This window comes from Macrobrachium nipponense, chromosome 3 (genome assembly GCF_015104395.2).
Source record: "Macrobrachium nipponense isolate FS-2020 chromosome 3, ASM1510439v2, whole genome shotgun sequence".
Taxonomy (NCBI): domain Eukaryota; kingdom Metazoa; phylum Arthropoda; class Malacostraca; order Decapoda; family Palaemonidae; genus Macrobrachium; species Macrobrachium nipponense.
The window spans coordinates 133,322,812-133,349,479 of NC_087202.1; the positions used below are offsets into that span (position 1 = coordinate 133,322,812).

The 26,668-nt window shown below is 42.6% G+C and overlaps 1 protein-coding gene across 1 annotated transcript in view; it reads right to left on the bottom strand.

Moving 5' to 3' along the window:
* Positions 1-20,905, bottom strand: part of LOC135222065 (little elongation complex subunit 2-like) — a 211,647-nt gene extending 190,742 nt beyond the window's left edge. The window contains exons 1-2 of the mRNA XM_064260216.1: positions 20,765-20,905; positions 5,717-5,848 (exon numbers count right to left, since the gene is read on the bottom strand). Of these exons, the coding sequence (XP_064116286.1) occupies positions 5,717-5,848; positions 20,765-20,857 (225 nt within the window). The 5' untranslated portion in view covers positions 20,858-20,905. The remainder of the gene's footprint in view (positions 1-5,716; positions 5,849-20,764) is intronic.
* Positions 20,906-26,668: the final 5,763 nt, after the last annotated feature.

Consider the following 26,668-nt stretch of genomic DNA (forward strand, 5'->3'; position numbering starts at 1 on the left):
TTTACGTTTGTTTATCTTTCTTTGTTTTCGGCAAAAATTTCATCATGCCAAAGAGGAAAATACAAGGAAAACATCTCGCTAACATACAGAAGAAGAAAATTCGCTGTAATAAGCCGAGTTAGTGAAGGGGAGAGAGAGAGTTACGTAGGAAGGAGTGCCATCTTGCCTCAAGCAGTGCCCCAGGCTACGATATATGGAGCAAAGGGATCATCATTTATGATTAAATTATGATAAATAAAATAGTTTTGGTTTATTAATACACAAAAAAGAAATATACTACATTCATAATGATCATTATTTATTAACACTGTCTTTATAGAAATACGAAGAAAAACTTTGAACGCCCGTATCTCAAAACTATACTCATTTAGTTTTAAAGCTATAACATTGGAATTTGGTATATAACTCAGAAAGACATTATAGAACAATCAAATGGAGCCCTTTTTTCCAATTTTTGTTTCGTCTTTTTTTTATAAATTTTTTTCTCCTGATTTATAGGGTTTATTTTTTTACCATATTGAAAAATTTATATCTAGCAAAAAAATGACTTTTAGAAAAAAACTCTCCATTTGATTGGAGGTCTACATCAGGTCTATATATGGTAGTAATCCCAGGTCTTAATATTAAATATCAAGGGAGGAGATAGAATTGAAAAAATGGTTATTTTCCGGGATAAATTGCCCTGGCGTCACAAAACCGAAGGTCAGAGGCGAAATCATATGCGGTTTTGGAGATGTCCCAAGTCACCTTATTAAGTGGTATGAATGTCAAAGTCCTGTCATTAAAAAACGGCATTAGCCGGCCGCCCCCTTAACCAGGACTGGCCATTTTGTTGGTTCCAGTTGGGTTTGCACTCTTAACTCTTGTTGGGGCAGATTTGGTTTCAACTCTCCCTATTCTATTGCAAGATGCAAGACGTTTACATTTTGGTGTATCATGCATTATGTCCATTATCTAAGGTTGCCTTTCAGCAGCAAAAGCATCTTTGATGTCACTCATTATTTCCTTACAGGAGTGATCTACTAATACCGCAAACTGTGTATCCCTTTTGGGGGAGCTTGCAAAACCTGATTGTGTATCTACAGCTGAGCTGCAGCTGTCTGTTCCCCAGGGGGCAGAAGTCCTGGGTGAATTACTATAACCCTCTGAAATTGCTGCTATTTTCATTGGGTTCAGGTAGATCCTTATACAGGGGGTCCTCGAGTTACGACGTTGATTCCGTTCTTACGATGCGTCGTAACACGATTTTCAGCGTAAGTCGGAACATTGAAAAATACCACATGATTTTAATGTAAATACCTATCAATAACAACGAGAGAACAATTCCTTACCTTTATTAGTTTGATTGGCTTGCACACTGGAGAGGAAGCTGCGGTGCTGGAGAGACTGGGGGAGGTTAGTGAAGAGAAAAAGAACCTCCAGAAGTTGCTGAGATGCTGAGGCAGGTGATTCTTGAGGTGAGGCAGAACATACTAGTACTGGAGATGCTGAGGCAGGTGATTCTTGAGGGTGAGGCAGAACATACTACTGGAGATGTTGGGGCAGGTGAGTCTTTAGGTGAGGCAGAACCTACAGAAGGTGCTGGAGATACTGGGGCAGGTGAGTCTGGGTTAGCAGAACATTCAGAAGGTGCTGGAGATGTGGGGCAGGCGAGTCTGGATTAGCAGAGGCAGCTGAGGTAGAGGGTACAGGATCTCCTGCAGGCCTCTCTACCTTCTTAAAATACTGCTCCAGGTTAGTCTGAACAGAGAGCGACCTCTTTTTCATCCAAGATCTCCTTGTAACACTGCATCAAATCCGATGACGCCTCTGGTAAACCCTAGTGAACCTGTCCAAGTTTGGGATCCTGAGCCTCAAAAGTTGACAACGCTTGCTGCAACTCTGCAAAACCTCTTATCAAGTCTGCCTTGTGAAAGCCTTAGGTTCTGGGGTGGGTGCTGCTTCTTCTTCCTCTATCATCTGCTTCTCCTCCAGTTGTATCAGGTCCTCAGCAGATAACTCCTCGCCATGAGACTCCAGCAGCTCTGTAACATCATTAACCTCCATCTCCAAATTGATTTCCTTACTCAGGGCAACAACGTTCTTGACAACTAGCTGAACTGTGTCCTCAAACCCATGGAAATCATTCACAAATTGAGGACAAATTTTCTTCCAGACACCATTCATGTTTGTTTGCTTAACCTCTCCCAGGAACATTAGCAATGTTCTTTACAGCATCAAGGATGTTGTAGGATTTCCAAAAGTCCTTCAGAGTCAAGTCCTTCTTGGTTTCAGTTGCCTGTAAAGCCATAGCAATTGTCTTCGTAGGTAGTAGGCCTTGAACGAAGCAATCACTCCTTGGTCCATAGGCTGTAAAAGGGCCGTGGTATTAGGTGGAAGGTAAACCACCTTGACATTAGGGTTGAAGTCTCCCAGCTGGCAGGTGTCCAGGGGCATTGTCCAGCACTAGCAAAACCCCTTAAAGGGGATACCCTTGGAGGCGCAATACCGCTCCACACTTGGAACAAAATGGTTTAACGAAACCAGTCCTCAAAACAACTGCAAGTGTCCAACCCCATGCCTTCTTGTTTGGACTTCCAAATTACCTGGTATGTTGACCCTTCCAAATGCCCTTGAGTGCCCTTGGATTTTCAGCCTGATACACCAACAAGGGCTTCAGTTTGAAGTCGCCAGCAGCATTACCCCAAGAAGTAAAGTTAGCCTCTCCTTGCTGGCTTTATGACCGGGTGCTGACTTCTCCTCCTTGGCGATGTAAGTGCGGTTAGGCATACGTTTCCAAAACAAACCTGTCTCGTCTACGTTAAACACTTGCTGAGCAGAATAACCCCCCTCCTTAATTATCTCAGACAACGCTTTAGGAAATTCACTCGCTGCTTTCTCATCCCCACTAGCAGCTTCACCTTGCAATTTAAGGTTATGGTAATTGGCCCGAGCCTTAAATCGCATAAACCAACCCCTACTAGCCACAAACTCTTCACTTTCACTTCCCTCCCCCTTTTCTTTTTTCAACGCTTCAAACAATCTTTTCGCCTTCTCCTGAATCACCATAAGGCTGACTGGGATACGCCGTTGATTTTGGTCTTCCAACCAAAGCACCAATAACCTTTCCATTTCAATTAGACCACTACGCTGCTTAGTTATCACTGTCGCTTTCATAGGAGCAGATCCTTTCACATGTTTCAACGATGCGCTCTTATCTTGATAATGGTAGCAACGGTCGAACGGCTAAGGCCAAGCGAGCGGCCAATGTTTTGTTGGCGTTTCTCCCTTCTCAGATCGCTTTATAATGTCCACTTTAATTTCCATGGTGATGGCCTTTCTTTTCTTCGATGCACTACCATCAGAAGAGTCCGCCTTGCGCTTGGGAGCCATAACAAAGAGCAAAAGTTACAAAAACGATAAAACACGAGGGAGAGAGAGGCAGTGGTAAACAACCAAAATGGCGTATGGGCGAGAATGAGCGTAGCGAAGCGACGCCGTCCTCTCCCCACAAAGCGTTATTCTTCCGCCGTGCGCCCGGAACTAGTTCGCGTTTGTTTACGTTGCTTACGACGCTAAACCGCGTAAGACGGAACGACGCAAAATATTATTTTTTATATTTTTATGGGGGCGCGTTCGTAACCACGAAACATCGTAAGTCGAGACCAGCGTAACCCGAGGACTTACTGTACAGATACCTCTCAATTAACGGGAGGGTTACCTTCCTGGAGAGCTCGTGTTAATTAAAAAAATTTTATTTAAACTTATTTTTTCCATAAAAATAACAGGAAAAGGGGGGTTACGTTCTTGGACTTGGGGAATGCTGTGCTTTTTTGCTAAGTACAACCGAAGTGGATAACAGTAACATCCGTTTGGTGTATTTCAACCATCATGCGATAGTAAACAAGTACACTGTAATTATGTTATAAACGATGCTATGTAGAACAGGACTGATAAATATGTCATAACTTCATTTGTGATTGATCGAAGATCAGCAAGGAAATATGCTGTTAAATTTGAACCAAGTTGTAGCTGAAGCTGAGAAAACTGTTCAAGCTGCTAATGACAGTTATTGTGCATTGGCAACAAGGATAAAACTCCAGTAAAGTTATGCCATCAAACACAACCGTAGATAAAATCAAGAGAAAATCAATTTAATCAAAACTAGTGGGGCTTTAAACAAACCAAATTTTTTCTGTTGTTTTCACACAAATAAAAGGCAAATAACATAATGCTCATATTACAATGAAATCAAGTGAAAATAGCGAACAGGATAGTTTTTTATGCAATAAACATACTCCCAATGCAATCTGTTAATGAAAAAAATAAATCAGTTCACAACAAGAATTATTCAAGCCATATTTCAACTTCAAAATGTGTCGTATAACAAAAAATTACCTTGTGTCATAAATAATGTATCTAGAAATTCGTGTATGTTAACTATAAGCAAGAAAATTTGCACAGAACTGAGTTAAATACGGCGAAATAAACTCGTACAGTGGACCCCCCGTATTCGCGTTCTTCGGATTCGCGGACTCACACATTCGCGGATTTCTCTCGGGAACATTTCGCCGCATTATTCGCGGAAAATTCACGCACTCGCGGTATTTTTCTATGATAAATATCCACAAATTCCTGGTTTTTTTGATGAATTTCATCATAAAATGCACTTTTTGTGATAAAACTTTAAAAAAACCAAGTATGAAAATTGTTAGTGGTTTTTCTTAAGTTTTAACTAACAAAATAGGCTGTTTTTAGCATTTTATAGGGGTTCCAAACATTCGCGGATTCTAACTATTCGCGGGAGGGTCTGGTACGCATCCCCCGCGAATACGGGGGGGACCACTGTATTATTCATTACGTATGTAATTATACGTAGCCATCAGCAGTGCGACATCGCTCAATTATGCTGATGTCAGAACAAAGCTGGTTCTCATTGTGTCAAATTTTTTTTTTTTTATTAATGAATAAAAAAAAATCTTTCGCTTTACCAATAAGTATGTTTTTCCCTTTATTAATAAATAAATACATTTGTTAAGTCACCATGGGGCAACTACAATATCAAAAGATAGTATTTATTTTACTTACAAAATTTAAATTAAGTATTTATTTTATTTGAAAAACTAAATTAGGTGATGTGTAAAAATGACCATTTGTCATTAAAAAGTGCTGGACTGGTCAAGATGGTGGAGCTGGGACACCTTAGACGGCAAAAAAGAAACTTGCCAAGTTTGCCACATCAACTAGGGAAGGGCAGTTGGGATGGATTTAGAAATTATTTACAAAAAGCTGAGGAGGAAAAGATTAAGTATGGAAAAAAGAGCTTTCCAGATAATCTATCAAGCAACTTTTGCCTTCTCATCAGCCTTTGCTACAAACTTCGAAAAAGCAGGAAAGAGAACAAAATGGATGAAATATGCTTGATTGTACCCTCAAGCAAGGGAACTCAAACCTAAGACCATGGAAAGCTATGGTACAATAGCTTTGGCACAGTCCAAGAATGGAGAACAAGGTTTATATTCAGAGAAACTTTCACTAAGGTGGGTTGTCTTCAAATTCTAAAGGGTCCCTTCCACTTTTTGCTTTGATTTTGGAGTATCCTCCTCCTAGAAAACTTGCCTTCTACAGCTAAAGTCTCTTCTACACTAACTCCTGTGAGTGAACGTTGCTAAGGAAAAGCCACATTAACCCACTACCATTTCATAAGTACTAATATAAAAAAGCATAAACTACTTACTATACTAAGCAGATGACCAACATGGTTGAAATAAAGATCACTGTATTTATTACTTGGATCCAAAGGACATAACGGAATTGACTGCTCTTGTGTATATAAACTTTTGTAGCTTGAAACATGTTTACAATGATCCTGAAATAAATAAATCTTATTAATAATTATATTCACATATAACTCTTGTCAAGGAAAACATTTCCCTAATAGAAAAATTAAAACACTGTTAACTGTGTTATTAATCACTATTTTTATCTGAGCAAATAAAAACTGCAACTTTAGACCACTAACAGTTAATCTTTAATTAAAAATAATAGCTTTTCTATTTCCATCACAATATATACTACAAAATCCTTATTATGTACTTAATCTAAGAGTATGTACATGCAATCTTGACTAAGTTACAAAAGCTTTCACTGCGCACACCAACATAGCATGGCGAGTATGTATAACACCTTGAACTACTATATCAGAAATTTATACATATTAGCACACACAGTAATTCACTTCTCTATTCTTATAAGTACTACTAAGTGATTTCAGTTTCTCTCAAGTGTGAGCTTTTATCAGCCTTTTCATTTCCTTGAATCCCTACATGGGCAGGGGGGGATCCAACACATTTCAATATTTTTTTCCATTATTATACAATTTGTGAAGTTCAAATTTAATTTGCTTTACAATATTATTTTTTGGGTCGTAACTTTGAATGGCTTCTATAGCACTTCTCAAGTCGCTAAAAATCACAAAATTATTGAATGATATTTGCGTGATAATTTTGATGGCTACTGCAATTGCACACAACTCTCCTATGAAGACTGTGGCATTATTAGGTGTAGAGAATTGATGTGTCTTGTTCTGGGATATAGCTGCATACTCTACTCCATGTTGTGTTTGATTTAGACCCATCTGTATACACTGAGTAATGTGAACTTTTTGTTTTATATGATCTATGGTGTTCTGGGTTACATATATGAGTAAATTTTTTTATACATATATGAGTAAATTTTTTTTTAAACATTTCAACGGTGTGCAAGTCTTTATACTTTATTTATAGTCCAACAGGGTGGCACTTCACTGTTGAAGGTATTTGTACATATCTATATTTAGTGAGACAAACAAACAATCTATTAGCTCTAATTGGGAAAGGTGGTGGATTATTGTTTATAAATAGTATATGTACAGTGGGCCGCCCGTATTCAGGTCTCCGGATTCACGGACTCTCTCTGGACCTTATCTACCCATTATTGCGGGGAATTAGCCTATTCGCGGGGTTTTCCGATAAAAATAATCACTAATTAGTGTATTTGATGTTATTTTCATGACTAAATACATTTTTATGATACAAAAATCATTTAATAATTTTCAAATATTAATACATACTGATTAATACTGCATTAGTAAGTATAATAAGATAAATGACATCATATAATAATAATTCTCTCTCTCTCTCTCTCTCTCTCTCTCTCTCTCTCTCTCTCTCTCTCTCTCTCTCTCTCTCTCATTTACTGAGACTCATGAATTTTTATAATACATGTACTATATGTGTATAAACCCTTTAACGCCGATTGGATGTATTAAACGTCGATATAAATTGTCTGTTGGGTGCGTGCCGATTGGACGTATATATGTCGATATAAAAAAGTACATATTTTTAAAAATTCTCGGAAAAATAATTATAAGCCTACTAGGCGAAAACTTAAATCACGCGCCTTGGGGGACGCTGGGAGCTCACGAAGGCGTTGTTTTGTTTACAATCATTACCCAGGTGCGCACGCATGAATTTCTTTTCTCCTCGCACTAAAAGCATCAGTGACACATCTCAGAAATTATTAAGTCACTTTGACATAATTTTTGCGCCATTTCTTATTAGCCGTTACATGTAGTATTATACTATATGAAAATGTGCGCAATTTCATGTAGAATGCTACAAAAGACAACTCATGGTTGTAGCTTTTATCAGTTTTGAAATATTTTCATATAAATAACGATAAGAGCTAAATTTTCAACCTTCAGTCAACTTTGACTCTCCCGAAATGGTCGAAAACCGCAATTGTAAGCTAAAACTCTTATATTCTAGTAATATTCAATCATTTACCTTCATTTTGCAACAAATTGGAAGTCTCTAGCACAATATTTCAATTTATGGTGAATTTATGAAAAAAACTTTTTCCTTACGTCCACGTGGTAACACTTCCGAAAAAATCATAAATTTTTTCGTCTGATTGTAGTAATGTTTGCACCATTTTAAATTAACCGTTACATAAAGTTTTATAGTATATGGAAATGTGCGCAATTTCATGTAGAATACAACAAAAAATAACCCATGGTTGTAGCTTTTATCAGCTTTGAAATATTTTCATATAAATAACGATAAGTGCCAAAATTTCAACCTTCGGTCAACTTTGACTCGACCGAAATGGTAAAAAACGCAATTGTAAGCTAAAACTCTTACATTCTAGTAATATTCCATCATTTACCTTTATTTTGCAACAAATTGGAAGTATCTAGCACAATATTTCGATTTTTGGTGAATTTAGGAAAAAAACTTTTTCCTTACGTCCACGCGGTAACACTTTCGGAAAAATCTTAAATTTTTTCGTCCGATTGTCGTAATGTTTGCACCATTATAAACTAGCCATTACATAAAGTTTTATATGTGAAAATGTGCGCAATTTCATGTGGAATACAACTTTAAACAACCCATGGTTGAAGCTTTTACCAGTTTTGAAATATTTTCATATAAATAACGATGTGCCAAATTTTCAACCTTCGCTATGGTAAAAAAACGCAATTGTAAGCTAAAACTCTTACATTCTAGTAATATTCCATCATTTACCTTTATTTTGCAACAAACAGGAAGTATCTAGCACAATATTTCGATTTATGGTGAATTTAGGAAAAAAACTTTTTCCTTACGTCCACGCGGTAACACTTCCGGAAAAATCATAAATTTTTTTGTCCGATTGTCGTAATGTTTGCACGATTATAAATTAGCCGTTACATAAAGTTTTATATGTGAAAATGTGCGCAATTTCATGTGGAATACAATTTTAAACAACCCATGGTTGTAGTTTTTACCAGTTTTGAAATATTTTCATATAAATAACGATAAGCGCCAATATTTCAACCTTCGGTCAACTTTGACTCAACCGAAATGGTAAAAAAACGCAATTGTAAGCTAAAACTATTACATTCTAGTAATATTCAAATATTTACCTTTATTTTGCAACAAATTGGAAGTCTCTAACACAATATTTCGATTTATGGTGAATTTATGAAATAAACATTTTCCTTGCGTCCGCGTAGTAACTCTTCCGAAAAAATCATAAATTTTTTTGTCCGATTGTCGTAATGTTTGCACCATTTTAAATTAGCCGTTACATAAAGTTTTATATATGAAAATGTGTGAAATTTCATGTAGAATACAACAATAACAATCCATGGTTGTAGCTTTTATCACTTTTGAAATATTTTCATATAAATAACGATAAATAGAAAAAATTCGTCCTTCGGTCAACTTTAACTCGACCGAAATGGTCAAAAACTGCAATTGTAAGCTACAACAATTACAGTTTAGTAATATTCAATCAATTACCTTCATTTTACAACAAACGGGAAGTCTCTAGCACAATATTTCGATTCATGGTGAATTTTTTAAAACTTTTTTTTTTTATGTCCACACGTTACGAATTCGTGCATCATTTTGTGATAATATTTTCTCTGTGTTGCCTTGATTGTTTTACAATGTGTTATATACCAAAATGATTGCAATTTAGTGTACAATACAACGAAAAAAAATTAACTTGTTAGCTTTAACCGTTTTGCTCACAGCACGATTTGTATACAATTATGTATGAAATTTTTTCTTGCGCTGTCATATATCCCAATATTTATATATGATAATGATATTTTTTCTCATTTCTGATGGTTGCATACTAAACTTCAGGCAATAACAAAAAAAGGAGCCAAAAATGAACTCTTAATCTTGAAAACTAAGCGTGCTGTGATTTTTTGAAAAAAACATTTTTTCGCTTCGGTGCATGGGGGAGACTATTTTTAAAATACCGCTTCGACGTTTAATGGTTAACGCAGTGGTACCTCGACATACAAAAGGCTCAACTTACGAGACATTCAAGTTACGTAAGCAAATACAAAGATTTTTTGGCTCTACATACAAAAATAGTTCAGGATACAAAAGGTTGTTGCTGTAAAGTCCCGAGATTCGCCCGGACCACCGATAACAATTTTAAAACTCACGCGCCGCCAACTGAGTAGACTTGCCACCATCCTCCCCCCTCTCCCATTGGTACCTGATGCTAGTCACCGCCATAAGATCCTGCTCTCCTATTGGTCAGCATCTCTTCCATCATGCATCTACGTAGCAGCGTGCTTTTTCAGCCACTTGGTAGCAGTATCGTTTCTATATGCACGCCAAATTCATTCGTTCTATATGATTTCGTTTATTAACGTAAATTCGTTAGTGATTTCATTGTAGTACTGCGTTATCGTGCTGTGTGAGAACTTTAGCACATACGTATACGTACTACATAACTTAATTACATACAGTATATACGTAGTCGTGGGTCCCAAGAAAGTTGAAGTTCATGGAAAGAAGAGGATGCTTTCCTTGGATACAAAGATGGAGGTTATCAAGAAGTATGAAGCTAGCATGCGATTGAGTGTGATCACTAAGGAATATGGCCGAAACCCGTCGACGATAGGCACCATCCTTAACCCTTAAACGCCGAAGCAGTATTTTAAAAATCGTTTCCGGTGTGCCGGAGGCGTTCGCGAGTAAGCGCTGAAGCGGAATTTTTTTTTTTTTTTTTTCAAAAAATCACAGCATGCTTAGTTTTCAATATTAAGAGTTCATTTTTGGCTCCTTTTTTTTGTCATTGCCTGAAGTTTAGTATACAACCATCAGAAACGAAAAAAAATATCATCATATATAAATATTGGGATATATGACAGAGCAATAAAAAATTTCATATATAATTGTATACAAATTGCGCTGTGAGCAAAATGGTTAAAGCTAACAAGTTAATTTTTTTCATTGTATTGTACACTAAATTGCGCTTATTTTGTTATATAATATATTGCGATTATTTTGTTATATAACACATTGTAAAACGATCAAGGCAACACAGAGAAAATATTATCACAAAATGATGCATGAATTCGTAATGCGAGGACATAAAAAATTCACCATAAATTGAAATATTGTGCTAGAGACTTCTCATTTGCTGCAAAATGAAGTTAATTGATTGGATATTACTAGACTGTAAGTGTTGTAGCTTACAATTGCAGTTTTCGACCATTTCGGTCGAGTTAAAGTTGACAGAAGGACAAATTTTTTCTATTTGTCGTTATTTATATGAAAATATTTCAAAACTGATAAAAGCTACAACCATGGGTTGTTTTTTGTTGTATTCTACATGAAATTGCACACATTTCCATATATAAAACTTTATGTAATGCCTAATTTAAAATGGTGCAAACATTACGACAATCGGACGAAAAAATGTGTTTTTCTGGGCTCAGCCCGTGTCGCTTCGTGAAATATCCTTTCAGTTCATATTTCTAAGGTAAATAATGGTAACATTACCAGAGAAAAATAAAAAGGGGATGTCAGAGCATTCTGACTCGCTCACCCTAAATAAAAGAGGGTGTCGGTATGGTACTGGGGCGAGTGAAACCACTACCACGGGCCTCTTGTCATTTAGATCTCTCCTCCACAAAATCCCCTTGCTAGAGAGAGCTGGTACACAGCCAGCGCCAGCAACTACTACTACTTGCTCACCCACGCCAACACCAGCGCCTCTAGCGGCCATCCTTTCCGTTAGCAGCATCCTGCACACGCGTTTTTCTTTCACAGTGATTTTGTGCTTCCGTTTTGGGATTTTTTCTGTATCATGGAACTTCAAGCCATCGCCGAAGCTAAGTTAAGTACTGCCTAAGTGTTTCACGTAATTTTAGCCAGCTAGGACCCGTTTTACCGCTGTTTTTAGGTATTATTACAGTGACTCCTGCGACATCGCTTCAGGCTCGCCATACCGGCTCGCCTCGTGTGATTCATTCTAGCTCCTTCGGTCTCCCATACCGCTGTAGCTATGTCTGCGCAGTATTTATGCTTATTTCTACGTGTGGTGCAAGATGTGCTATTTGTATTTTACTTTTATGGGAATCCTATGCCTTTATGTCTTAGCTCAGTGTTCATGCATGCATGAGCCTTTGTCTAGGTCTGTTAGGCATGTGGGGTTGTATGCCCCTCTCTCTCTTTTTTAGTCCTACCACCCTGGCCATCGCCCTCCGTTTCTATGTATAGGAAGAGGCCAGTTTCCGAGTAGCTGGGCTTCCTACCTTCCAGGTAGATTAGCCTAGCTTCTCTAGGACGTTGTTTTCCCTTTGTCTTATGATTCCCTTCCTTTCTATTTTGATAACTGTGTTTTTATTATATTGCATGTAGGAGACGGTTTGTGCTAGCCTAGGCTACCTCAGTTCGCCTGGTCTATCCGTCTGCATGGTCCTACCACGTTCGCGGTGGCCAGACGATCGCCACGAGCCATCAGCTCAGTCCCCCTCCCTGCTTCCCCCTCCCCTACGTAGGTGGGAAGGCAGGTCGCGCTTGCTCACGGCACCCGGGCTCTCCTCCCCTACTCCTCTCTCCCCAGAGAGGATACGGGAGTCACGGGAGGGGATTCCTGAGTCTGGCTCTTCATACCGTTCTCACCCTGGGTTCCATGGGGGGGTCTCTTGTAAACTCGGGTTGGGTTGGCCACCTCGCTCGCTTGTACTCGGACCTCCTCGGGTCCCTCCTTAGCTCTCTCCTACCCAGATGGTCACCCCCCTGTCTACCCACCGCGCCAGCGGCGGCCTCAGCTGGCCCCGCCAGTTCTTCAAGGGGGTGACGGAGAGTAGCACTACTACAAGCATCTATATAAATATACATTTTTGTTCCTATTGTTATCCTTCAATGTTATCATTATTGTTTGTACATTCCTCTAAGCCGGCGGAGTGCCCGCTCACCAACCGGGTTCTCCTCCTGCCTGCAAAATTTTTATACGGCGGAGCTGCGCTCCACAGATCCTTTTTTTTTTTTGCTTAACCCTCTCATGTTCCTCCGCCGTCCTTGTACTCCTCACCCCGGCGTATAGACTGGTGGCAAGTTTGGGGAAACTCCTTACTCCGGTGCCCCGGAAACTATCTGACTAGTATACCAGGCCTCACGGACATATCTCTTCAGGAGAACAGGAGAGGGCTAATGCCAAAAATTTTTCACTCCAGCATATAGCGGAGTATTATATCTCTTAACGGGCTAGTCCTGTTAGTAACCGCCAATACTCATGTATCTGTTCACTTACAGGCTACCAATTGCCAGGAATCCGGCTGCAATGCTATATTGCAGGACCCCTGTGGCCACGAGGTCTGCCGGACTCACACCCCCTGCGCCATCCGCTATGGTGACATAGCGGTATGGCACCACGAAGCCTGCTCGATATGCTACGATCTGGTAGAGCAGTTTTCCTCCGGCGTAAGTATATACCGGAATACATTGCTTATAACTGATTATTCAAACAGTCCTATAAGAGATATAAATGACATATAGTTTTAGATAATTAATCATATAACTTTGGGGCTTCGTTGTAAGGATTACAATGACCCTCTCTTCCAGGCTACCGCCGTGAAAGACGCCGCATCAGCAACCCTGAGGGCCTGGGTCGGCAGGTTCGGGAAGAACGTGACTAAGGGGCAGCCATACATCCTGGACAAGAGTATGGCTGTCCGCCTCTTCCTGGGCAGGAAATCAAATGGTTACGTCGACCCAGCAGCGGCGGCCCCTTACATCTCCGCGAATCAGCAGCAAGTGGCGCAGGCGCTGGCGGCCCAAGGCAATCCTGAGATCGCGGACGATGTGGCTACTCTGGACCTGAATTTAGAGCCAATGGCAGTAGGTGAATCAGGTAACTTGTTAGTTGAGGTAGGTTTGCTGGGGGCTCAAGGGCTTCCCTTGGGTCCTTCTGGATCTTCATCCCCTAATTACTCTTCTACTTCTTTCCAAGGCTTTTTGGAGAGTGAAATTTCGGTTATGCCGAAATCCACTTCAGCTATCCCTAAGGTGAAAGGGAAGCGGGAGCTGAAGACCCTAGAGAAGACGTCGTCTAAGAAGACCACGTCTTCCGCATCTCATAAGTCTCCGGCTCACCTCCCCAGAGCAGAAAAGTCAAAGTCCTCTTCTACTTTGCATTCCAAAGGGTCCAGGGGCAAGTCCTCGAAGGATAAGGCCCGAGCTTCTACGGAGCCTGAGCCTTCAACTTTTACAGGGACACGTCCCAAGACTCCTATGGTTATCAAGGACCCTAGTCCTTTTGATACTGAGGCATTTACTGCAAATATAATGCAGCAAATGGGGAACTTGGTCGGAAACCTAGTTAACGCCAAGTTCGAACAGATGTTTTCACACATCTCCACCTCGTTCGAGGAGTCAGGTCAGTCGATCCGGAGCATTTTGGAGAGACTGACAAACCAAGAGAATCTGATGGTGGGCCTCAGGGAGAATCCCGCAGCAGTTCTCCCACAGTCTGGCATGGCGGCGCAACCCATGCCGGACTATGATTCCCTTCCTCCCTTCTCGCAAATAATCCATGGAGGGTTTCATCATACGCCCCCTTTAAAGACGGCATGCTGATGTTGCCGGATTGCGGTACTCGAAGATTAGAAGACTTCGTGTTTCACCCCGCCAACCTCCAACCACCATTTATTGGCTATGCCCGTCTGACAGAGGCGGCAATGAGAAGGGACGATAGGATTCCGAAAGAAACGGTTATCTACAGCCGGGATCAAGCCCAAAGGGAGTGGCTCAGGAGCTTGGAAGATTGGGAGTGTGTAAACACCAAGCTTCAGGCTTTCAAAAGCCCCTTTACTATCTTTGTGGCAGAGGGAGAAACACCTATCCCTTTCACCACAAAGCTAGCAGAGTTGACTCTACAGGCTGCCATGAAAGACGAGCCTATGCCCCAACTTTGGGAGACGAAGCCAACATCACTTCTCCTTCCAGGAACCGAAGACCTTTGGGCGGATCTCCCAGCTACTTTCACAGTAGGGAAGCTTAAGCCAGATTGTGCAATAGCACAATTTGGCAAGAGACTCCCTAGGCTTTCTGATAACCTCATCCAAGCAGAATTTGATGCTAGGACTAGGTTAGGGAGGACTTTAAATGCCCTAGTGATGACGGAGGTTGCCGCGGTGACGTACGGGACAGAACCTCTATTTAAGCTTCTGGCCAAAGCACAGACACACACCGTTCAGTGTGATCTGTAAGACTTTGCCATAGCAAGACGCAACTGCAGGAAACATGTACTGCAAGAGGCGACTATTCATCATGAGCTGAATAAACTACTTGCGTCTTCAATCTGGGGTGATGACCTCTTCCCTGAGGCTGTGGTTAACGAGGTCCAGCACGAAGCAACAAGGCTTAACCAGAGCCTTAAGGTCCGCTGGGGCCTGTCAGCTAAGAGGAAGCCCAAACCTACTTGCTCCGCTTCAAAGAAGCTGAAAAAGCCTAGGAAGTTCCCACCTTTCCAGGATGCTCAGCAACAACAGGTGGTACAAGCTGTGCCGGTGTCCCAGATGGAACAACCTTCCACCTCCAAGAACCAGTCCCAACCAATACTCCTACTGACCTCGCAGAATCAGCCCTCTACCTCATACGCAGTATCTCCGGCCTTCAACCCAGTCTTTGAAGGTCAGGCGTTCCAAGCCTTTTATAGGTTTGGAAGAGGAAGTAGGGCCAGAGGTGCATTTTGCCAAAGAGGTGGCGGAAGAGCACCTAGCAGAGGCAAGCACTTCCGGGGAGGACGTGGATCACGCCCTGCCCCAAGTCAGTGAGAACCCTCAGGTAGGAGGGAGACTGTTCCTCTATCGCCACAGATGGGGGTTCAGCAATTGGGCACAAAGTATTGTGTCCAAAGGACTGGGATGGAGTTGGACCAAAGGTCCTCCTCCATCCAAGACCTTCCTTCAAAAACCAACAAAGGAATTGACAGAGTATGCACAAGAACTCCTTCAGAAAGGGGTAGTATCAAGAGTCAAGCATTTAAAGTTTCAATGACGCTTGTTCAGCGTGCCAAAGAAAGGCTCAACCAAACGAAGAATAATCTTAGACTTGTCCCGTCTAAACTTATTCATTCGTTGCGACAAGTTCAAAATGCTGACTATCTCGCAGGTGCGGACCTTACTTCCCCGTGGGGCCGTCACCACCTCTATCGATCTTACACACATACTATCATATTCCAGTTGCAAGACACTTCCGCCCGTACCTAGGCTTCAGACTGGGAGACCAGGCATTCTTCTTCAAAGTGATGCCCTTCGGGTTGAACGTGGCCCCCACGTTCAACCCGAAGTTGGCGGAATCAGTAGTTCAACAACTAAGATCCCAGGGAATAATGGTAGTAGCGTATCTGGACGATTGGCTCATTTGGGCAACAACCGTCGAAGAATGCCACAAAGCTACGGTCAAAGTAATACAGTTTCTGGAACATCTGGGGTTCCAAATAAACAAGTCCAAGTCCAGGCTAATGCCGGACTCCCGCTTTCAATGGGACTTGAACTCCCACACTCTGTCAATTCCGTTGGTCAAAAGGAAGGAAATAACCAAAGCAACAAGGCAATTTCTCAAATGCAAACTAACATCAAGGAGAAACCAGGAAAGAATCCTAGGCTCTCTCCAGTTTGCATCAGTTACAGATGTTCTGCTGAAGGCAAGGCTGAAAGATATAAACTGGGTCTGGCGCTCAAGAGCAAACAACAAATCTCGAGACAAGTTGTCAGCCATCCCGCCGATTCTCCGCAAACGACTCCACCCCTGGGCGGAGGTCAAGAACCTATCCAAGTCGATCCCTCTTCAATTTCCCCCTCCGGCGTTGGTTATCCACACGGATGCTTCTCTAAGCAGATGGGGAGGATACTCCCAATTCAGGAAAGTACAAAGGACTTGGTCACCTCAGTTCTGCCAGCTTCACATAAATGTATTAGAAGCTATGGCAGTATTCCTCACATTGAAGAGGCTTCTACCAGCCAAGACATCCCACATCAAGCTGGTATTGGACAGTGCAGTAGTAGTACACTGCATCAACAGGGAAGGATCCAAATCAAGTCATGTGAACCACGTCATGATAGCCATTTTCTCACTAGCAGCCAAATACAAATGGCATCTATCCTCCACTCACCTGGCAGGAGTAAGGAACGTGATAGCAGATGCCCTGTCTCGCTCTGTTTCTCTAGAATCGGAGTGGTCTCTGGACAGGCGCTCATTCCAGTGGATATGCCAAAAGGTCCCAGGCCTCCAGATGGATCTTTTCGCATCACAATCGAACCACAAGCTCCCATGCTATGTGGCCCCCAACCTGGACCCTCTGGCTTATGCCACAGACGCCATGTCCATAGATTGGAATCAGTGGAAGAAGATATAGTACATCTTTCCTCCAGTGAATCTTCTATTGAAAGTCCTGAACAAACTCAGGTCTTTCAAAGGGCAAGTTGCTCTAGTAGCCCCGGATTGGCCCAAGAGCAACTGGTTCCCTCTTCTTCTGGAATTGGGTCTCCATTCTCAACGGATTCCCAATCCCAAGCTATCTCAACCAGTACAGATGAGGACTGTGTTCGCTTCCTCAGGAATTCTCAAAACCCTAACTTTATGGACTTCATGAAGTTCGCAGCTAAAAGAGATGCAAATATTGATCCTCAAAATATCCTTTTCTTAGAATCGGATAAAAGAGAATCAACTTTACGTCAGTATGACGCAGCTGTTAAAAAGCTAGCAAATTTCCTGAAGGAAACAGAATCTCGAACCATGACTACTAATCTGGCTATCTCCTTCTTCAGATCCTTATTTGAAAAAGGTTTAGCAGCTAGTACTATTACTACCAGTAAGTCAGCCTTAAAGAAATGTTCCAGTTTGGCTTTAAGATAGACTTAACAGACTCTTATTTTTTGTCTATTCCTAAAGATTGTGCTAGGCTCAGACCATCAGAGAGACCTAGCTCAGCTTCATGGTTCTTAAATGATGTTCTCAAACTGGCTTCAGATACTGACAACAATTCATGTAGCTATATACCACTCCTAAGGAAAACGTTATTTCTGCTAAGCCTGGCTTCAGGAGCCAGGATATCTGAACTGTCGGCTCTCTGTAGAGACTCTGGCCATATCGAATTTCTTCCATCAGGAGAAGTTCTTCTATCCCCAGACCGTAGTTTTTTGGCCAAAAATGAGGATCCTTTAATGAGATGGGCTCCTTGGAAGATCCTCCCTCAACCTTACGAGCCTATCTGTCCAGGACATCTTCTAGGTCCTCAGGTCCCTTATTCATAAGAGAGAAAGGTGGCACTATTTCCTTAAAAGGAATTAGGCAACAGATCCTATATTTTATCAAGCAAGCCAACCCTGATTCATTCCCCAAAGCCCACGACATCAGGGCAGTAGCCACCTCAATTAACTATTTCCAACACATGAATTTCGATGATCTAAAGAAGTATACGGGCTGGAAGTCGCCGACAGTATTCAGACGTCACTACCTGAAATCCTTAGAATCTCTTAAATTTCCAGCAGTGGCAGTGGGAAACACAGTTTCTCCTGACACTGCCTAAGTAGTTTTAGTCATAGATCCAGATCTCCTTTCTACCTGCCTCACTAACATTTTTCCTGTGATCCTGCCACCAGGCTCTACCCTGATTTCGAGCCTTAGCTGCCAAAAGGCTATATCGAGATGTTTTCCCTTATTTTTATGCTAGGGTTACTTGCAACTGTATATAATGTATTATTCTAGTTTTAAGTTATTGTAAGTTAGCATAAGTATACTGTTAATTCCTGTTACTTATTTTAAGGCTAACATAAGTTACTATAAGTTAGTTTAAGTATTTATACGATAACTTTGTAATATTTAATCTAGATTATACTCATCTTATGTTTTTTACGTGTTTTCTTATTACCTTATACTGTTACCTTTTCCCCAAGCTTGTGCTAATTCTCTGGTACTATTTCACGATTTTGATGAAGGAAAAATCTATTTCTGGGCAAGGGCCCATGTCGCCCAGTGAAATCCCACCCTCCCCCCTTTTTTTTTCTTTCCCACCCCTGTGCCCAAGCTTGGTCTTCTAACTTCAAGGATGGCCGCTAGAGGCGCTGGTGTTGGCGTGGGTGAGCAAGTAGTAGTAGTTGCTGGCGCGGGCTGTGTACCAGCTCTCTCTAGCAAGGGGATTTTGTGGAGGAGAGATCTAAATGACAAGAGGCCCGTGGTAGTGGTTTCACTCGCCCCAGTACCATACCGACACCCTCTTTTATTTAGGGTGAGCGAGTCAGAATGCTCTGACATCCCCTTTTTATTTTTCTCTGGTAATGTTACCATTATTTACCTTAGAAATATGAACTGAAAGGATATTTCACTGGGCGACACGGGCCCTTGCCCAGAAATAGATTTTTCCTTCGTCAAAATCCCTTTTTTCGGAAGAGTACCGCGCGGACGTAAGGAAATTTTTTTTTTTCATAAATTCACCATAAATCAAATATTGTACTAGAGACTTCCAATTTGTTGCAAAATGAAGGTAAATGATTGAATATTACTAGAATATAAGAGTTTTAGCTTAAAATTGCATTTTTCGACCATTTTGGTAGAGTCAAAGATGACCAAAGGTTGAAATTATGGCACATCGTTATTTATATGAAAATATTTCAAAATGATAAAAGCTAACACCATGAGTTGTTTTTTGTTGTATTCTACATGAAATTGCACACATTTTCATATGTAATACTCCATGTAACGGCTAATATAAAATGGTGCAAAAATTATGTCAAAGTAATGAAATAATTTCTGAGATGTGTCGCTGATGCTTTTTAGTGCGAGAAGAAAGAAATTCGTGCTTGCACGCCTGGGTAACGATTGTAAACAAAACAACGCCTTGATCCGTGAGCTCCCAGCATCCCCCAAGGCACGTGATTCAAAAGTTTTCGCCTAGTAGGCCTATAACTATTTTTCCGTGAATTTTTGAAAAAACTTTTTTTTGTTGACGTACCATACGTCCAATCGGCACCCGACAGACAATTTTCGTCGACGTTTAATACGTCCAATCGGCGTTAAAGGGTTAATTTTGCAACTTGACTTTAAAATATTAGGGTGTTATGGGATGATACTCTGAGGTATATTTTTGTTTGCTTTCAGAGGGGTCTTTTGCATTTCCGTGGTAGGTTCTGGAACCTAGGAGGGGCACTGTATTTGTTATTGATAAAGTACATTCAGATATATGTAACAAAAAATTGGTATGTTTTTTGGGGGGCTGGAATGGATTAATAATACATTTCCATTCACTTTAAACAGGGGAAATTTGATCTATGAACAAACTGAGTTACGAGCTCCATCACAAAAAGAATTAAACTCGTACATTAAGCTGCCCCCGTGCACTACCTATCAACTTTTCCTACAGAGTCTGTTTCTCCCCATGAGAATATTTTATCTGCATCATGCATTCCAATCTTAAACTTCCCTCAAAAAATCCTCTCATCAAGCATGGTCTTCACATGAATCTCTCAAACCTCTGTGTAAAGACCACCAAGTGCTATCCCAAGATCATTAAATAATACTAGTCTTCAAGGCTGATATTCAGAAGTCCAGTTGGGTAGTACAAAGAGATTGGTAACTCCTTGAAAGACACTAATTTCAAGATCAATTTCTCACTTTATATCAATAGCAAATTAATACAGGCTAGAATCTGAGTAAGGAACAGTGGAGATTACCCAAGGACAGCAGTGTTGCCAATTCACTGGCATCCCCAGTGGTTTTTCTAACTCTTAGTTGGAGATCAAGCCCTTGGTCTCCCTGCCCTCCATTTCGAATTCGGGACCAGCATTGATATCTTACTAAATTCTATAGTGCCAATCAACGACAACTTGTAATCTACTAGTTAGATAAAATTAGAAGACATGAAGTAAAATGTCTCCAAGTTAGAAAATATAAAGTAAAAAGTTTCTAAGTTGGTACACAAGATAAATAAAACTATCAGTACTTACTTTCACATAGTCATTAATATAGCTATTAATGACATCAGGAACATCATTATATGATTTCAACTGTAATCTTGCCACCTGATATGCAAACCTCATAAAACACTGTTGCTCTTCATAGACCCGATTCTGAAGCCTCTGTAAATACCCAAGAAATGTTTATTGAACAACAATAACATTTTCATTAAAAATAAATGACTCTTTCTTGTTTAGATGGATGCTTGGAGATTTTACATATGTTAATCATATACCATACCCTTTACCAAAATTAATAATTGTTCGGTAAGAATGCAATTTTATAATAAAAATTTAATTTTATAATAAAAATGATATTGTTAGTATACAATAAAGTTTTGTACATACTTACCTGGCAGATATATACTTAGCTTAGGTCTCTGACGTCACGACAGAAAATTCAAAACTCGCAGCACACGCTACAGGTAGGTCAGGTGATCTACCTTACCCGCCGCTGGGTGGCGGGTGTAAGAACCAGTCCCCCTTTCTTGTCAGATTATTTTCTTCCACCTGTCTCCTGAGCTGGGCGGGCCATCAATCGTATATATCTGCCAGGTAAGTATGTACAAAACTTTATTGTATACTAACAATATCATTTTTGTACATGAACTTCCCTGCCAGATATATACTTAGCTGATTGACACCCTTGGTGGAGGGAAAGAGACACATACTCACCTAGAAAGTGGGGACAACACATGTTAAAAGGAATAAAAATAAACCCTTGGTTCTTACCTCAATTAGGCAGAAGACTTCATAGTTACTGTCTATTAGTCTGCGTTGCCTAAAGAGTCTCAGCGAGGGCGTGACCTATAGCTGAAGAACTCTTTGGGTCTACCAATGGGAACTGAGTCCACTTACTTGGCAGAATCCAAACAGGGTCTGGTCAATGGGGATCAACCCGCTTACATGCCAGAGCCTATCACTACCAACCGCAAGGAGACTCAAGCACAACCGATCACCTAACCAATTACTAATATTAGTATACGAAAGAAGGAGCTGCCTCCTGCAACCTCCTTCGTACAACCAAAAACTCCAAATTAAAAACTAACAGGGAAAAGGATTAAAAAGGATGTGTTTCAGCTCCCTGCCCCAGCACTGAATCCGCCGATACATAAGGGCCTAGCCCAAAACACTTTTCATACGTAATCGATACGTCTTTTAGGTAGTGATTGGAGAAGACTGATTCACACCTCCAAAAAGTGGCCTTCATGAGGTTTTGTAAAGACATATTCTTCTTGAAAGCCAAAGACGTCGCGATGGCCCTCACTTCGTGCGCCTTGACTTTCAGAAGACTAAACTGTTCCTGACTGCACGATGTGTGGGCTTCTCTAATAACATTCCTGATAAAGAATGAGAGGGCATTTTTTGATAAGGGCCTACTGGGGTCCCTTACAGAGCACCAGAGATTGCTCTCATTAGCAGCAAGTCTTCTCTTCCTTTGAAGATAAAATTTCAGGCTTCTCACCGGGCAAAGAGATCTCTCCTCTTCTGTCCCAACTAAGGAGGACAAGCTTTTAATTTCGAAGCTCCTGGGCCATGGTGAAGAAGGGTTTTCATTCTTGGCTAGGAAAGCCGGAAGAAAAGAGCAAACGCGGATCCTCCTTGAAAACCTACCTCACCTTCTAGAGCCTGCAGCTCGCTGACTCTCTTCGCTGAAGCTAACGCACAGAGAAAAAGTGTCTTCATCGAAAGGTCTCTGAATGAAGCTGTATGGGGAGGTTCAAATCTTGAGGACCTCAGAAAGAGCAGCACGACGTCTAGATTCCAGCTAGGAACTAAGTAGGAGGTTCTTTTAACCGTCTCAAACGATCTGATTAAGTCATGGAGGTCCTTGTCTTCGGATATGTTTAATCCTCTATGACGAAAAACTGAGGAAAGCATGCTCCTGTAGCCCTTGATGGTGGAGACTACTAACCCGCATTTTTTCCCTCAGGAAGATAAGGAAATCTGCTATCTGAGTCACAGAGGTACTGGAGGAGGAAACTTTATGAGTCCTGCACCAACGTCGAAAAATGTCCCACTTCGACTGGTAGACTCTAGATGTGGAAGGTCTACGTGCATTGGCAATAGCCCTGGCAGACTTTGCCGAAAAGCCCTTAGCTCTGACGAGACTCTTGATAGTCTGAATCCAGTCAGACTGAGAGCGGGAGGTTTTTGTGAACCTGTCGAAGTGGGGCTGTTTGAGCAGATCGACTCTTAGTGGTAGGGATCTTGGAACATCACCAGCCATTCAGTACCTCTTGTGAACCAGTCCTGGGCGGGCCAGAACGGAGCTATCAAAGTCATCCTTGCTCCCTCTGAAGCTGCGAACTTCCTTAGCGTTTCCCCTAGAATCTTGAAAGGCGGGAACGCGTAAAGATCCAGGTTTTTCCAATCCATCAGGAATGCATCTATTGCCACTGCTCTTGGGTCCGCAATAGGGGAGCAGTATAGATCTATCCCTCGCATTCCTGGAGGTCGCAAAAAGATCGAGATGGGGCCTGCCCCACGTCCTCCACAGCTCCTGGCATACGTCCGAGTGCAGAGTCCACTCTGAGGGAAGGACTTGATTCCTTCTGCTTAGCAGATCCGCTCTGACATTTCTTTCTCCCTGTACGAACCTGGTGAGAAGACTTATCTTCCTTTCCTCCGACCACAGGAGGAGCGATCTCGCTGTCTCGTACAGGGAGAAAGAGTGAGTCCCCCCCTGTTTCCGAATGTAAGCCAGGGCTGTGGTGTTGTCCGAGTTGATCTGAACTGACTTTCCCTTTACGAGGGGTTCGAAGGTTTTGAGAGCGAACCAAATCGCTGTTAGCTCTTTTTTGTTGATGTGCCAGGACACCTGATCCCCATCCAGGTACCTGACACTTCTCTCGACCCGAGAGTAGCTCCCCAACCTATGTCCGATGCGTCCGCATATAACACTAGGCTGGGGTTTCAAACCTGCAATGAAAGGCCTTCCTTGAACAGGAGAGGGTCTAGCCACCAACGTAGATCCTCCTTTATCTCTTGCGAGATCTTGAACGCAAAGTCTAGACCTTGAGATCTTCGGTTCCAGTTCCTCGTCAGGAAGAACTGTAGGGGTCTGATGTGCAACCTCCCTAGAGAAACAAATTGCTCCATCCCCAACAGACTCATCCACTCCCTCGCTGTGCATACATCTTTCTCTAGAAAGGATTTGCTTACCTTCTCCAAGCTTCGGTTATCCTCTCTGGGGAAGGATAACGCCCGAAAAAACCTGAGAAGCCATCAAAGAATCCCCAGATAGATACGCTCTTGACTGGGGATTAGCTGTGACTTCTCGAAATTCACTAGCAAACCCAGAGAAGCTGCTAGATTCAGCGTTAATCGTAAGTCCTCCAGACATTTCTCCTTGGACTTGGCCCTGATTAGCCAATCGTCCAAGTAGAGGGAAATCCTCACTCCCTCGAGATGAAGCCACTGAGCAACGTTCTTCATCAGCCCAGTGAAGACTTGGGGGGCTGTGGAAAGGCCGAAGCATAGGGCCCTGAACTGAAAAAACGTTCCCTCCCCACATGAATCTTAGAAATTTGCGTGAAGAAGGATGGATCGGCACGTGGAAGTAAGCGTCCTGAAGGTCCAGTGACACCATCCAGTCCCCGGGACGAAGAGCTGCTAAGACTGATGAAGTCGTCTCCATAGCGAACTTCCTCTTCTTCACAAAGACGTTCAGGGTGCTTATGTCCAGAACCGGCCTCCATCCTCCTGAGTTCTTGGGAACTAGGAACAGACGGTTGTAGAAACCCGCGGAAAGAGGGTCCTGTACCATCTCTATTGCCTCTTTCTCCAACATCAGCTCTACTGTTAGAGCGAGGGCTTGATTCATTAGAGGGTCTTTGTATTTGGCCACCAGTTCCCTTGGAGTGGTGGTCAAAGGTGGTCTCGAGATAAAGGGAATGAGGTATCCCCTCTTGATGATAGCGAGGGACCAGTTGTCCGCCCCCTTCCGTGCCCAGACATCCGCAAAGTTCAGAAGTCTGGCACCTACAGTTGTCTGGAGGACAGGCGAGCTACTTCTTGGCCCTAATAGACCGAGAGAAGGTCTTTCCTCTTCTGGGTGGTCTCGAACCTCTGAGGAGAAGAGCGGGACGAAGGACCTCCTCGAAAGGGCTCTTGCCTAGTCTGAGTTTCCTTCTTCGTTTTCTATTGGAACGAAGGTTTCGGTATTCTAGCTGAGCAAGCCAGCATATCCTGCGTCGCTTTTGCTGACAACGAGCTGGAGATGTCATTAATTATCTTCTTCGGGAAGAGTTGCGGAGAAAGTTGGGAATACAGCAAGGAAGCTCTCTGTGCATGAGAGACAGCCTTGGTAAGAAAGGAGCAGAAAACGGCCCTCTTCTTTACTACTCCTGCGCCAAAAAGGGAAGCAATCTCCCCGGACCTGTCTCTCACTGCCTTGTCCATACAAGACAGCACTGCGTGAAGGTCTTCAGGTGAAAGAGTGTCTTGTTCTTGAGTCCTCTTAGCCATGACTCCAAGGGTCCAGTCAAGAAAGTTAAAAACCTCTAAGACTCGGAACATTCCCTTCAGACGGTGATCCAACTCGCTCATACCCCACGTCGTCTTCGCAGAATTAAGCGCCGAGCGACGTGCGGAATCCACCAACGAAGAGAAGTCCGAGTCTGCTGAAGAGGGAAGAGTCAGACCCAAGGGCTCTCCTGACTCGTACCAGAACCCCATCTTACCCGTAAGTTTGGACGGGGGAAAAGAAAATACGGTCTTGCTTTCCTTTCTCTTCCTTCGAAAGCAACCAGTCGTCAAAATTCTTAAGAGCCTTCTTCATCGACACTGTCGGTTTCATCTTAACGACTGAAGACTTCTTAGACGTATTGGTCGTTGAAAATAAGGACGGAGGTGACGGAGGAGCAACGGCCGAAAGAGACTCCCCAAAATCTTGCAAGAGGAGGTCGGTCAGTCTCTTGTATGAAGAAACTGAAGCATCCTTGGGCAAATCTTCCTCAGAATCCCCAAGGTATTCCTCAGAAGAATGACGTTTAGAAGCTCTACTACCAGGAGGAGAGCTATTCCTTGGAGAGTGCCTGTTCGGAGAGTGCCTACTGGGAGAATGTCCACTGGGAGAGCGCTTAAAAGGAGAGCGCCTACCGAAAGAGCGCCTACTAGGAGAACGCCTACCAGGAGAGCGCCTACCTGGAGAGCGCCTACTAGGAGAGCGCTTACCTGGAGAGAGCCTACTAGGAGCGCCTACTTGGGGAGCGCCTACTAGGAGAGCGCCTACTAGGGGAGCGCCTGCTAGGAGAGCGCCTACTAGTGGAAGCTCGCCTGTCGGAAACAAAGTCTAATTCCTCAGAAGAGCGCCTGGACAAGGGAGAGCGCCTATCAGGCTCTCTGCGCCTGCTAGGCTCTTGGCGCCTGCCCTCCTCAAAACGCCTGCCAGGCTCTTGGTGCCTATCAGACTCCAAACCCCTACCAGGCTCTTGACGCCTGCCACGGGGAGAGAAAACATCCACGGAGGAGTCCCTGTCCGAAGGCCTGCGCTTACAAAGCTCTGAGAGCCTATCCAATCGGGAGTGAACCAACGGAGATGAATGCTTCCACTGGCGCCTACAAGGCTCTTGGCGCCTACTAGGCTCTTGGCGCCTAACTAGGCTCCGAGCGTCCGTCAAAAGGAGAGCGGCAACCAGGCGAAGAACCTTCCTTCGCTCCTGACGATAACGAGGCTCTTGACGTCTGTCAAGCTCTTGACGCCCTAACTGAAGAGGAGCGGAAATCCTGAGGAGAGAGCCTGTCCGGCTCCTACGCCTGACATGCTCAAAACTCTTGCTGGGAAGAGAGGAGAGCCTACTCGGAGATTGATCCCGAAACTTCAGTCTGCACTTTCAGACTTCCTGCTACGAGGCTCAAAAACTTCTCTAGCCGGAGGAGAGCTAGCCGAAG